Consider the following 14492-nt stretch of genomic DNA (forward strand, 5'->3'; position numbering starts at 1 on the left):
AACCCCATTGGCACAGCAGCAAAAAAGGTACTGTATAATAAACGTTTTTACTCGTCAGTAACGTCCCCCTTGGCCTAGAAAGCTCCCATCAAGAAAAGGGGCTGATGGTTGCATAGCTATGCTGGATAACACACTCAGATGTTCTTGAGCGTCTAAAGGAAAGCATTGAACAACAAAGTAGTTTCTTTATTCTGTATGTACGATGAAACTTAATTTCTATTGCGTTTTTTACGTTAATTTTTTCTTTCAATTTAATAATAATAAATATTAAAATAAATAAATTTAAAGCCTCTTTTCTCCAAAACTAATCTATCGATTTTAAATCGGATTACACCATTGAATGTGGTTTTGAAATAATTTTGACTACTTGTACAATTTGATCCTTATTTAAATCTTTAAACATCGGCAGTTTTGCCCTGCTGGTGACGTAAGCAGCATTTACAAAAATAAACAAAGCTCAGAATATAATATTTTTTTTCTTACTCGATACGGCTTTTAATCGTTTTAAAATGTTAATTTGTCAAACAGTTAACAGGGGAGAGGGAATTAAGAACCGCACGGTATCTAACTCAGCGGTCGCGGTAGCTTCGAAAGCTACACATATAGAATCGGGAAGACGGGTCCGGATTGCGGAGTCGTCGACACCGCAGAGCACTGTATTGTCCCATGCCCGCTACACCAAAGTCAAAGAGAGATCCTAATCCGATGTGTAGACAACCTGATTTCAACATCCCTCATCAACGGGATGTTGGAATGCAAAGCAAGGTGGGACCGTTGCAATAATACTGTTTCTGCGATGGTCAAAGAAAAGGAACGCGTGGAGCGTGCCACACACAAGGGACAACAACTTCGAATCTATTCAAGGAAAGGAATGTGCCGCACCACGGAAATGCGATACCCCCACCCCCTTGAGATGACGAAAAACTATGACGACAACAAATAAACTGGACCAGAGCAACGCAACAGCCATATTTTTAAGTCTTCTCGATACTGAGGTTTTATCCCCCCCAGGGACAGGTCCAGATCGGTGGAGACTACGAGAATGGAAACCCGACGATTTTAGTGGGTTGGCGCCCCGGGAAAATTCCACATTGTCCGATCGCCAGACCATCAGACTGGGTGTCTTTTGAAGATTTTCCTCGAGACGAAAAAAAAAATGCACATTTGTTTTGCAACATACATCGGAAAACTTAAATCGTTGTCCGTGACACCGGCCCGAACGCGAGCCACTGCACGCTCCTTGGTAAATGCGGCTCGATCATCATGTTCAATTTGTTGGCATGGAGGCCACACACAAAACTGCACCTTATTTGGGAAATATTAAGTATTTGCGCGACCGATATTTATGGGTTGGCCCATGGGTACACACGGTACCACAACGTATGCGTCACACTTCCTTGAAGCTGCATGAGCCATCCACGGTCGTCTTCAGCATAAACTGAAAATATTCCTATGCGAAGAAACCACACAGAGTTTTGGGCGTGGCAGCATGACGCTTCATTTCAAAGGAATTTTAATGGCCATTTGGTGCATTTGTTAATACACAGAGTGTTCAATAAAAAAAAAAACACTTTAAGCAGGTTTAGTGCCCAACCATAAAATCATTAATTTTGAGCTTCCCTACGCAGAGTACATGGGGCAAAATGGCATAAAAAAAGGAATTTTATGCACCTAAAATAACCAATAGGGCCCAGCGAAACGTGAACAAAAACAATCGGAGTGAGATTAACGCAATATCATCAATGTTGTTAGTCTAATGGAGTTTCCATTAAACTACAGTTATGCTCGACGGTTGACGGGAAACATTCCGTCACATATTGAATTGCGCTGACGTATCCACGTGCGAACCAGGCAAGCGGATCATGATACAAATTTTCATAGTTACTAAATTACTCCTAACAACGGCACTAATCTCATTATGCAAGATTACTTAGAAAAAAGCTCGCTGCGTAAGCAGATAAAGACGAAAAAGCCCGCAAAGCAGCCAAAAGAGGAACGAAGGCAAAACGGCTTTACCCAAAACAATCGGCTTATGACTATGACACCTTCGGCATCCACTAGCATGAAATTTATGGTGTATTAGATGCAACAAGAAACAGCAATTCGGATTTTTGTAATTATCGCGTGCGTTCAGGTTGAGTTACTATAAACCCTAACAGTGCTCATGGAAACGGAGTTTATGACGCAACACGAATGTCCTGTCCAAAGCTCATCCCGAGAACTAATTTGAATCACGGGAAAAAATTGAATGCACTGTTTGTCGGCCCCAGGAACTCCTCGTATGGGTCCTGGATTGATCGCGGGTACCTCAGCGGAGCGGAATGGCACCTTCCTGTGGGAGCAACTAGGAAGACGGAAAGGGACGAGAAACGGATCAAAATCAATAAATAACAGAGAAACTGGGATAGATGCAGTTCGTCCAGCCCGAGATCGCAGTAATTAGTCTTCGAATTTGGACCACTCTGTACGAACTCGTTTGGTATTCACACACGTATGCTTTACTCACGGCTTAATCGTTATGCACGAAAATGCCGCTTTGAGATTAAAAAAAATATATATATCCGCGACAGTTCCAGGCGTGCCTGGAAAAACTGAAAAAATTAAATTAAATTAAATTAAATTAAATTAAAATTAATTAAATTAAACACGGGGGAGGGGGGGTATTAATTTGTTTTTCTCCTTTCGGGCATCGAAATCTCCTAGAAAGGACGAAAACACTTACCTTTATACATCACCCTTTTAAATACGCTCGTGATCAGTCTCAGCTCCCCGTCTGGCGAGTCCCCAATCTGGAATCGTGACAAGAATACATTCGTTACTTTATTTCCTGGCGACTGAAAAATTCATGGCAAATGTTTCGCTTTCTCAAATTTTATAATTTAATGATAATGTAAATATATCGATCAACGAAGTTAATACCAGAGTAAACAATACAGGTGTACGAGAACAAAGCAACCCCTTCCAAAGCCGTTTTAGATTTACTACTCTACCGAGTAGTAGTTTAATCCGCCCAAATTCTCTTGCTCTCTGGCGTTAAACACTGTTTTCGCCTCGTTCTAATTGCTAATCCTGTTTTAATTTTAATCGTCTAACTTAGGGCGGATTTGTCTCTACCTAGGATCTCGACGGGTTATGGATTACAATGCGCATTATACGTGAGAGCGGGTAATAATTGAATATTTCGACTACAAGAAGGCTACATTTTTACTACCCCAATGCACGAGCTTGGCCTATCCAAACATCCCCCCACGATGTCGTTTAGCCGCGCTGTGAATACATTATCATCTGTATTCAGGTAACAACTGATAATATCTAGTTTTATGTTTATGAGAGGGCATAATGCAGTGCAAAATGGGCACAGTGGATGGGAAGTTTTAATGTCGTATAGTTTCCATTAAGGACATTACTTTCGGTGGATGGAACCTAATTAATTCCGATCGCATTAGATCTGCAATAGAATTTCTTTATGGATCATGAGCGCCCGGGGTTTGACCGGACTCGGCGAAGTTGAAGTCGATCCCGAGTGGAAAAATTTGGAATTCGGAACGTCCGCCCTTTTCCAACGATTTAGACCAGGAACAGAATTCCTGTAGTCTGCGTTGTGTGAAGAAAACCGCGTTAGTATTCTGGAGAGGAAATCCGTGAATCAAAAGGAGCTTTGCGGAGATTCGGCGAAAAGCCGAACAGCTCATTCGCTTCAATTTTGGAGCCAATCGGACGTCTGGAAGATTCACCTCCTCGGAGGGGCTCCGTTCGAGCTCTTTGAGGCCGACTGACCCTCTGGAATTTTTCAAAAACGGGTGACCGCCAGAGCCTTAAGGCTTAGCCTTTTGCACGTAATGTTTTATTTTATTGAGCGGAATACGTAGTTGTGCGGCACACTAATAACGGAAGATCTGTCGTAATCCTTGTATCAGATTACTGGGGAAAGGGCCTTGAAGAAAATTTCGCTCTATCGAAACCCTTTTATCGAAATTGCAAGGAAAGTCCTGAAAACGTCCCTGATTTGCTTTCCTCTGATGGGGGTTCCTGGAAACCTCATTCGCAGGCTTAGGAAATGCACTGGAAACACCTACTCAAATTCGATAATTATGGGTTTTACAGTTCCTGCAGCTTGCCTTGGCAACCCTTTGGGAAATTCGGATAGTTCAGAAATCGCTCCGAAATATTTCCTCTCATAATGACCAATTCAGCCATTCCAAGCACACGTATGAATCATTGATTGTACGTTTTTGAAATAAATCTTCCCATCGGAAAATATCGCTCCATATTTGTCCACATTAACCGGGTTTCACGGCATCGTAGGTCCGAACCAGTGGCCATCGTCCACTGGCAACATATATCCAGAGCATATATCCAGGGATTTGTCGGATCGAAGTGCATCTGGTATGCATTTTTAGCCTCCCATGAAAATCCTTTTTGCGCTTTCCTGGCAAATTACGACCCGCCGTATATTTTATGCACGTGTGCTGCTTAATTTTCGTCCCGGAATAAGTTTTAAATCTCGGGAGATGGATTTACAACTGCAGCGATTATGAATAAAAAACGGACTTAATTTCTTAATTAACTTGGGCTCGATGGGCCCGGCCAAGGCCAATTTGCTAATTACACTTTTACAACGTTGTTGTGGCGAAACTTAATTACGAGAAAATATCTCCGGAAAATCAGTTTTTATTAGGCGGACTTGAAGTGAAATTAATTTTCGTCGGGCACACACACTCGCAAACAAGATAGAAGTGTTGCCCATCCCCATGCCGTGACTAAGCCAAACTAAAACTTGTATCTGATTTTCCTGCATGTGGCCTATTTCGGGATTTTAATTAGACGGGGCCCAGAGACGGACTACGAACGGCTGGAAATTTTCCGGAGGTACAATCTGCAACGTTGAGACGCATTCGTTCCTTGCTCTCAGACGAATTCAACCGGGAGTGACAGTCGGTCCGCGCCGAGGGCGCGGACGGTGACCCTTACTGATGTTTCGGTAAGAAATGGGATCGTTTCAGTAATTTTTCGAAAAGCATTGAATCGACGCAAGCACATGCCCTCCACTTAACAAAAACCGATGGATAGCCCGCATGCTCAGGTTTAGGCCGTAGCTTGAATTTCCCAATTACGGCCCTGCTCGTTTTCTTATTTACGCCGATACTGTCGAATTTTTTAAATGCGAATCTGATATTTTTGTTCGCATTTCGCAAGGTTTTTGTCCTCCACTCAACGGCGTACCGCGATCGCATTTTCCAACGTTTCGTTTGAAAGAAGGCTCATCATGCGTTTTTATCGGGCAGTGGCGCAGCCACCGAAACTTCAAGAAAGATCTCCGCCCAGGCCCTCGGTAAAAAGTGCTCGTGGTCGGCAGTCAATTTTAGCTGAGAATGGGCCACAGCTTCGACCCTATTAGCACCTCAGTTGCTATTACCACGCGGAATAAAAGGAAAAAAAATAAAATTCGATGTGACCTATCTGCATGAATATTTGCAATATGTTTTTGTTTCAATTCTGCTCTCTGGAATTGGCATTCCCGTTAAAATGTTACAGATTCATGCGGGTTGGGAGTTTTCTAATTCGAAATTGAATTCGCAGATAATCCAGATCCCATTCAAACATTTAGCGGGAGGTTCGGCCGGGAGAGCGGCAAATAATTCCACGGAAAATATCGAATACGGTAAACGCAAATATTGAACTAAACCAAACATAAACGAACCAGAGCTCGATCGCACGTAGAAACCGAAACAAAATTGCCGCCCGCTAAATTTATCGCTTGGAAATTAAATACCTGAGGTTTTGCCGCTTTTTAAAATGGACTTTGCGGCTGAAATTCTTGAAATTTTCCGGCGATAACGGGGATTTGTGTGGACCTATCGGTGTTTTTACTGGCCTATGAAGTGAACACTTTGCCGCTAGATTTGGTCTAAATTTTCTGGTTCGCGCTCATAATTACAGAAACTACCCGTTTTATCACGTCGATTTAGGGCGTTTTTCAATACGTCAAATCCGATCTCCTTTCCTCCTATTTTGAACCCGAACCGGCGTGGGTTAATCAAATTTAAATCACCTGGCACTCAACCCCTTTGATTGCAGTTTCTGTAGTAAAACTCCCGACCCTAATCGCTTTATGTATTAAGGTCTTAGTTTCGCCTTGAACCATTTTCAATCTTTCGCATTGCAAATATTTACGTTATTAAGTGCCCCATAGCGGATCCATCTTGAAGTCCGGCCTCATTAAATTAGCTCGCCAGGAAACTCGAAAGACACGCGTACCATCTTCCTAACTATGCACGATTGACTTTTCATAGGCGAGAAAAGGCACGTAAAGGATGTTGGGTTAAGAGCTGCGGTAAATACCTACAGTGCCGCCCTCTACTTTTCCACGGCTAAAGCTCGACAAGTGGTGCAAAGCACCATGTAAATAAGTTAATAAATGCACTGTAGCGGACACGTCGCGCGGCCCAAAGCCAAAGAAATTTGAAAACTTCTCTGCTCTCTCGTTCTAAATATTCCAGTCGCAGATTATTTAAATTTTACTCCGTTCATACTGAGATCCAGTTTAACCAAAATTTCTAGAATGTCTAGGATTTGTCTGTTTAATTCATGGTGTACTTTGTCTTAAAACGGTAACTCGTCCAGTTTCGAAATTCCAGGTCTTTCGACACTCGTCGCTCCCAACACCGAAGCAATTCGAAATTGGTCGGCGACTGTGCAGCTATTATCGCTAGGCCGATAATGAACAGAGACGTCGGGTTTGTTTCGAGCGAATTCCGATAGCGCCGTTACCATTTGGTGGAGATGAGCTTCACTTTCAAATGATTTCGAACGACATCCCCAAGCAAGGTAATCAAGTGGATCTAGGCCGGGTGACTCGGAGGGCCGCGGTAAGTGTCGAAGCAACGGCAAACTACTACAGGGGCATTTTTCCAAGAACACCTCTTGTTCTCAAAATTAGTCTTAAACGCTAAAAATGGAGTTGAAATTTAAAAAAATCGCCGGCAGTTAACACAAAATGGAAAAAACGTTACCATGAGCCTCATGGCGGTGCCCCCGATTTGAATCTTTTTATACCGGTAACGCACAAAGTATCCCTTCATTGAGGATAGTTGATGTGTCAAATTTGGAAGAATTAACTAACCGTCGCTGAAACAAAAACCCGAAACTCCTCTTTGGCCGCTATGTTTAAATAGCTCTAGCGCGCTCCATTGAGGCGCTTAGGGATGTACATTCAGCTGATATTTTTTTCTTTTTTCTTAATGTACGATTATAAAAATCTCTATTTTTTCGCGGCTTAAAAATAAATTCTAGTATTTATCGACTTTGTTTGACCTCGCTTTTTCATAATGTTTGATCGGTTCCGTCGGGGGTCTTGGTTGGTGGCATTCCCTCATCCCCCAGATCTGAAAGCGGAATTTGATATACCTTAATTTAAATAACCCTAATTAGATAGTCTGAAAGGTTCACACGGAGCGATTTAAGAGGCTCCTGGGCGAAGAGACGTTAATGTGAACTCATCGCTCCAAATGTCTCGAAATTTTGCATAGGAGACCTCGACTACGGTCTCGATTCTCCCGGATTTTTTTTTTCCATGATTGACAAAATTTCCTGTCCTCCACGCCTTAAGGAAGCAAGCCTCCTGTGGCAAATCTACGTTTTTCAAATGCACTTTACGTACCGCTTTGCCTCGACATAAATAATTTATAAACTCCCGCTGCGGAGGGTCATTGCATACGGTTAAAAGTAAAACGGCTGTTACGATTATAAATGCAAACCTAAATTTCTTTCTTTTGTGGCTCGGGACACGACATATGGTCGGCTGTAAAACTACTGGAAAATATTTCCCCATTTCAAAATTTAAAGCTATATACGAGGTAACCCAGATGCGCGTCGCACATTAAAATTTTTGTGCGAAAAGATTTAAAAGTTAAATCCGAACTGTTCGATTTCACTTTAAAAATCACCGTGTACCTAATCGATCACGGGTTCTGTATCGAATACTTGTGGAAATGCCATTTGGGGTCAGGTCGAGGTACGTGTCATAGACGTGCAGATGCTGCGCAGACGCCTGGCCCGAGCCCGGTAGTCGCGCGCTCTCTCTCTCTCTCGAGAGAGAGAGAAACTAAACTCTTAGATTCGGGTTCTTTACGGCAAAGTGTTACGCTGGACTCGAACGCGGGTCGTTACGCTCAGAGACGCTCGTGCCAATCTCCTCGGGTCATTTGAGCGGCGCAGTCGCAGATTCACTCCACCAGATGGCAAAATTACAGCAGGGAACCCTCGGGCCGTGTCGGCTAACGCACGTAAGCGAGAAACGATAATGACACTATCCGTAGTCTGTCCCTTTAAGATCCCGGAGAACTTAAAAAAAAAGCGAGCGACTGCGGTACCGGAGCCTTTCGACAGATAATTCACAATGAGTGTTGGGCAATATTCCCCAAATAATGATACTACGCCCAGTTAGAGGACCAGCGGCCGACCGGGCCACGACCGTGCGAGTCCGCCCTCCAAGTCCGAAAGGAGGGCCCGAGCCGTACGGGTTCGACGGGCAGACCTCGGTTCTTCAGCAAAAATAAAAACTAAGCATTCGTTAATAGAATCTGTGGTTAAATTCCTCTCGGTTTCATATGAAATGCACCACTCAGCAACTATAATAACAAAACCTTGAAACTTTGGCAAAATAATACTTCATAACAGAATACCAAATGATCAGAGCTTCGGTCAAAAATAAAGAACGCCAGTGGTTTTTTTGCTTTTGTCACATGCTACGCTGACAACGTCCTGAGGCCAGTACTAGTGCCTTCCATCCGGATTTTACCAAATGAAACTTTCCGATGGGACAATGCACGGCCGCACATCGCGAGCGTTACTCGATTGTATCTGGAACGAGCACGACTGGAAAAGCCGCCTTGGCCTGCACGCCCACCGGACCTAACACCCATCGAGCATCTTTAGAACGTGATAAGTCGCTGTCTCCGAAATTTACCGAGGCCTTCAAGCATCTTGGGGTGGCCTACGGCACCGCCTTGAGGCCGCATGGAATGAAACACTCCAGGAGAATATTGATCATTCGTTGCAAAGCATGCGGCGAAGTTATAATATTGTTCATTTCTTTTTACCAAAACTCTGCTCATTTCATACTCTGTTATAGAGCAGGGTTTAGCCATAACTGGGAGACTTCGTTATTATTATGAGTGGATGGTGCACGTATAAGTGAGCGTATTTGTACGGTATGTTCCTTTGCGTGTATCGGGGCTGTCGAGCGGACTTTTGACGAGATTTGAATGTGACGCCTATGGCGGACCATCGGTTACACTGACCAGTCCTGTCGCATAAAGTCAAACGAGCGAGAGTTTCCAAATAAACGTTCAAACTGTCTCCACAGTTTCCCAATAAAAAGCGAAAATGAACACTTCGTGTCGCGTCACGCGTGCATTTTCGTAAAATTATCAGCCCATTGCTGTTCGTTTATTGAGTCCCAGGGCTCGTATTATCGTTAAACGATATTTCGTTTCGTCCTCTATTTGCCCGTTGCGAGTTAATAATTATCCAGGCCATTTTCAATAATTAAACCGACGTAATAAAACGTTGTGTCTGCGAAATTGGTTTTCCCAACCCAAAGTCATCTAACTCACTTATTTAAGCACCTGAGTACAACCGATTCGGGCCGAATTTTAAAAGCTAACTTCTCGTTAAGTAAAGTTTATAAATCCATTAGAGAGAAGTTCAAGAAGCTGCGAACACCTCCTCAAGGGAGAAGTAAAACTCCAGGGGATAACCCCGGCATGAGCCCTGTTATCCCTTTAAGAATTTCGCCCGCAGGGCCCGGTTTAACAAACCACCAGGTATTTCCGTGAGTGGGACACAAATTTTGATCCCGAAAATTAGCAATTCCTGCAAACGAAACTCGAATAAATGCGAAAAACGTTTCGGGCCTAGTGGCAGGTGGGAGGGAGTAAAAGTAGCTGTTTCACAAAGTATGGAATGACCCTCCGCCGGACCAAAAGCAGCTGCTGGAAATCGTAGCAGGTGTTTATGATGAAACGGAGCTGAATTGGGTTCAGAGCGGAGTTTGAATCTTTGAAGACATTAGGCGTATTCTTTGTAATGGTGTTGGGAGTAAAACACCCCCCAGCCCTAGGCGAGGCCGATCCTTTCTGGGAGTTCTGCGGCGATGAATAACTGACAAGTTAATTAACAGCGGTGCGCGAAAGCCATTATCCAACTCCCTTTTTTAATAATACCATATCAAAACCTCATTAATAATTAATATATCAAACTTCTGCGTGAAGTGCTAAACGAGCACAAAGGAAATTAAACGAGCTTATGAAGGAAGACAGGTAATTATAAATTTTCTTAGAGGCATTAGCTAACTTATAACTCGAACCAAAAGGCAAATCTTGCACTTTGTTACTTTACATACTAGATTTGGAGATTATCGTGTACTTTCTTAATTAAACTCGCATTAGACTTAAGAGACAAGAAATCGTCTTACCTGTACCATTAGCGAGATGGCTACGATGCCTTGCGACTTGTGCTGCGCCTCTGACATGTTGTGATACAGCTCCTTGTTGAATCCGTAGAACTGGATCTGGAACGAGGAAACTTAAAAAAATCTACGTGGTTTGCATGTGAATGCGGTCTAATCTCAGCACTTTCCTGATAAAAAACGCACACAATGATACACTATATCAACAATATGCCCCGGCTAGAGCCGGCTTCTCTCCGGAAGCAGCGAGTGTTCTATTTTCATAAGAAAAGACATTATACTTGCAGAAGCCGCCATAAAAGTGCTTTAAGTATATGGATCATCAAGATTACTTTCCGCAAGTATAAAGAGTTTGACCTCGTACGTCTCTTTCTTAGAAAAGATCATGTAGCTGGTAGCTAGCAAGAGATATAAATATCAACTGAGCTCTGCTTTTATACGGAGTTCCCTTCGAGATTAAGATATCTGATCATGCTATTCGCGATATTGGATCAAACGGTTTGAATCCGGTGGGAAAAATCCTCGAACGAGGTCGTCGATGGGAATTTGGTGGCGAAGGTCCGGGTATGGATGTAACAAACCACGCGGCGGTTTCCACCTTATACGTCTCCCCGTCATCGATACCTCGGCATCGGCCAGCCAAAACATTGCCTAAAGTGCCTCGTTTTGACAAGCTCTGTTAATGGATTAAATGGGGCCACTCTCAGCTTCAGTTTCTCTCTTAGCGCAATTTAATAAGGCCTCGTTTGAGCCATCCCCGACTGCAGGGGATGCAGAACTCGTGAGATTTGACGAGAAATCGCACCTCGAAAATTTCCGCTTCTCCTCGAGGAGGCCGTACCACCTTAATCCGGCAAAAGTTTATGATTTCTTTTTCGAAAAAATTACCTCTCTCGCATTGTAATACGTGATTATTTTCCGGGTCTTCCTTAAGGATAAGCGTGCAAGCTTTCCGGGCCGCGCAACGAATAAGGGCACTGGACGGGATAAAATAAAACAGCGAAAAAAAAAAAACAGTTGAAATATATAATAAATAATGTAGCGAAACCTAACCGTGGCCAAAAACCCACCAAGAACTGAACTTACGTGACCGAACCATTCTTACCCAAACAAAACCAAACCTATGGCATAATTGAAAAACGATGAAGATACTCGTGATGGGTTTGGCTGCGCCTAGGTTGGGTCTCATTACATTATTTATTGTATTTTTCAAGAATTTTTCACTTTATTTTGATTTATATTCATTCGTCGTGCGATCCCGAAAGCTTGCAGATACTCGCATGGAAGATAGGCAAAAAATCCGCCATTTTTTGTAAAGAATCACGCGTTACAATATCAAAGAAGTTGTTTTTTCAAAGAAGGCATTTTTCCAAAGAAGACACCATTAATATTTGGTGGGTTAAAGTGATATGTCACCTCCTCAAGTTTTCTTAATGGAGCCGTCGATATCTCAGAAACTCGTGCGGCGGGATCTAGTTAATGCTGCTCACTTAGCCACCCAAGAGCAAGCAAGCACGTATCCATAGTTTATTGCTATGTGCCCGTAGCTTATTTAGCCACGTGCCCGTAGTTTGTTTTTCACGTGCTCCGCATTATTTTTCAACTCGCGTAGTGGGTTCTACGTGTCCGTAGTTTGTTTATCACGTCCTCGTGATTTGTTTTTGACATTTTTTCACGATAGTTTTCTTTTTAATTTAAAATCAAACAAAAATTTGAAACTTTCAAATGTGTTTCGAGATATCGCTCGCTCTGAGCACAATTGGACCAGACTGGACCAAAATCATTAATCACCAGTGGCGTAACCCCCATTTAATTTTTTCATTGGACGAGTATGCAGACCATTAATGTCAGCAGCTTTAAAACAGCATCACTAATTGCTTTTCTATTGATCCCGGAACTCCATAATCCAGAGCGGCGTACTACCACTTTCAGTTCGTGAGGTATGCGACCACGACGATTCCCAATTCCGCGACTTTCGATGAGCCTGAAAAGTGATTTTCCTAAAACTGGAATTTAAGGGTTCAGAGAGGGGGGAGGGGAGGTCGCCTAGACCAAAAAGCAAATTTTTGAATTTGCCGTGAAATTTGCGACGAGGGAGTTTTCGCGATGCTGCGCGACCCTGACGCCCCTTTTCGTGATTTTCGAGGTCCTCCGGGTCGAGCGCCTCGGGCCTGAAATGAGGTCCTTCAAGGGACAATCGAGTGTTCCTACCTATCTTTAGTTAATGTATATAATTAGATTAATTGAAATTAAAGAGCACTTCACCGGCTCGATGGGGATTATTCGTCGAATTTGATCTTTGTTGGCTTCTTCAGCACAATATAAGCCATTATCATCCTCTACGAGACTCTTAAGAGAATCTTAAATATCTGGATTACTTGGCAGATTACCCCGCAGCTCCAGCAAAGCTAATCTCGTGCGTCTTAGTAGCACAAAAGGGTTAAACTGCAGGAACTGGGGATAAAAAGGGGGAGTTATATGAAGAGTTATAATCTTCAGTCAGATGTATTTTTTGCGCCCAGGCAATGGGTTTAAGTTTCCAGATTTGCATGAACACGACTTTCAAATAAATTCAGATAAAAGCCGCCACCCGCCCCATTTAAACTTATACACTCTCATCGCAGACGGCAATGTTATCTACCACTTTTATTGTATTTTATACCCGAAAGTCTGCCCTTTCTAACACAAATTCGCCGTATTGAATTTCCCTCGAATTCAGCCTGATGGACTGGGATATGTATCTATTCCGTTATTACTTTATTTCCATCGATTTGGCTTTTCTTTTGTGGCGAGAGGCGACTTGAATATATTTCCTCTGGGGGCTCCCAATGCGTTTCCCCGGCGGAGTTCCTGATAAGTACATAAACGTAGTACAGTGGCATCTTTCCAATTCTTCTCGGTGTACACTCAGCTTGATTAAGTGCTGAATTTTGAATGGCCCACCAGCTACGTCACGACGGAACTAATCAATTTTGACCCGATTTTCTCGACTCGTATAAATTCAAAACATTTGAACTGTAAAATTGAATTTACATTGGAAACAGTTTACCAATACTCCGGTCGAAATCAATTTATATCCTCCACTCAAAAAGTAAATGACTTATTAAACAAACTTAATAAAGAGCTGAAGTTTGCTTCATTGCACCCCCAGCTCCGAAGCCATTAATAAACTGAGATTGCAACTTATTGGGATTCAAACTTAACCACAGGCGAAAATTAACGAAAATTAATGAAACGCTAAATTAAATCAACCTGGGAAAGTTTCGACAGTATCAAATCGATGAATAAATAAGTCACTTCTAAGGCCGGCAGGGCCGGATCCGCCGCGCGACCTCGGCGCTCGCGAAAATAAAGACTTCCAAAAGGGCCGGCCCGGGTATATGTACGTTATAAACCAGAGAAAAAAAGGCATAAACCATCTTGTTACGAGCGAATAAAAGTTTTGCCGAGCACTTTAGATCATCAAATCGGGGTCCGATCTCGGCTGAAAAATGAGTAACTGCCCGAATGTGTATTGATTCTCCATTTCATGATTTATTTAGAAATGTCGGGTGCGTGATATCATGAATCTTTTAGGGATGTTTTGGCATATCCTGGAAAACCAGTTAGAGGCGGAACTTTATTCCATAACCAAAGAAGTACATGTATTTCGTTTCTATCAGGAAACCTCTCTAATGCTCCGTTAATCGACAATGTGTTATCGAAAGCCGAATCCGACCATGTAAAATTCGAAAACTCACTTTTAAAGGTCGTATATCGAAACTCAACTTTTCGACCAGGATAAAACCGGGAACAGAGTCGAGCTTGGTTTAACAATTTTTATGTTTATGTTTGGACTTTTGGTCAAAAGCTTTCGGGCTTAAAAACTCCAAAAAGTTTGAATTGCCCCGGAAAAGTGAATCTTGAAAGCCACGAGTTAGCCCGAGTAACTCATATTCTCATCACGTGGTAAAACTTCGTGACCTTTGAGGTAGGGCAGACGGAACGAAAAATCTGCGAAGACTTTTTTCTGGTGGCAGGA

General features: G+C 42.8%; 1 protein-coding gene across 2 annotated transcripts in view; it reads right to left on the reverse strand.

Moving 5' to 3' along the window:
* Window positions 1–14492, reverse strand: part of CARPA (Carbonic anhydrase-related protein A) — a 74934-nt gene that overhangs the window by 21000 nt on the left and 39442 nt on the right. For both annotated transcript variants that reach the window (XM_066298067.1, XM_066298066.1), the window contains exons 5-6: window positions 10478–10573; window positions 2723–2789 (exon numbers count right to left, since the gene is read on the reverse strand). In XM_066298067.1, coding sequence (XP_066154164.1) covers window positions 2723–2789; window positions 10478–10573 — 163 coding nt within the window. The remainder of the gene's footprint in view (window positions 1–2722; window positions 2790–10477; window positions 10574–14492) is intronic.

The sequence above is a fragment of the Euwallacea fornicatus genome, chromosome 30 (genome assembly GCF_040115645.1).
Source record: "Euwallacea fornicatus isolate EFF26 chromosome 30, ASM4011564v1, whole genome shotgun sequence".
Lineage (NCBI taxonomy): Eukaryota > Metazoa > Arthropoda > Insecta > Coleoptera > Curculionidae > Euwallacea > Euwallacea fornicatus.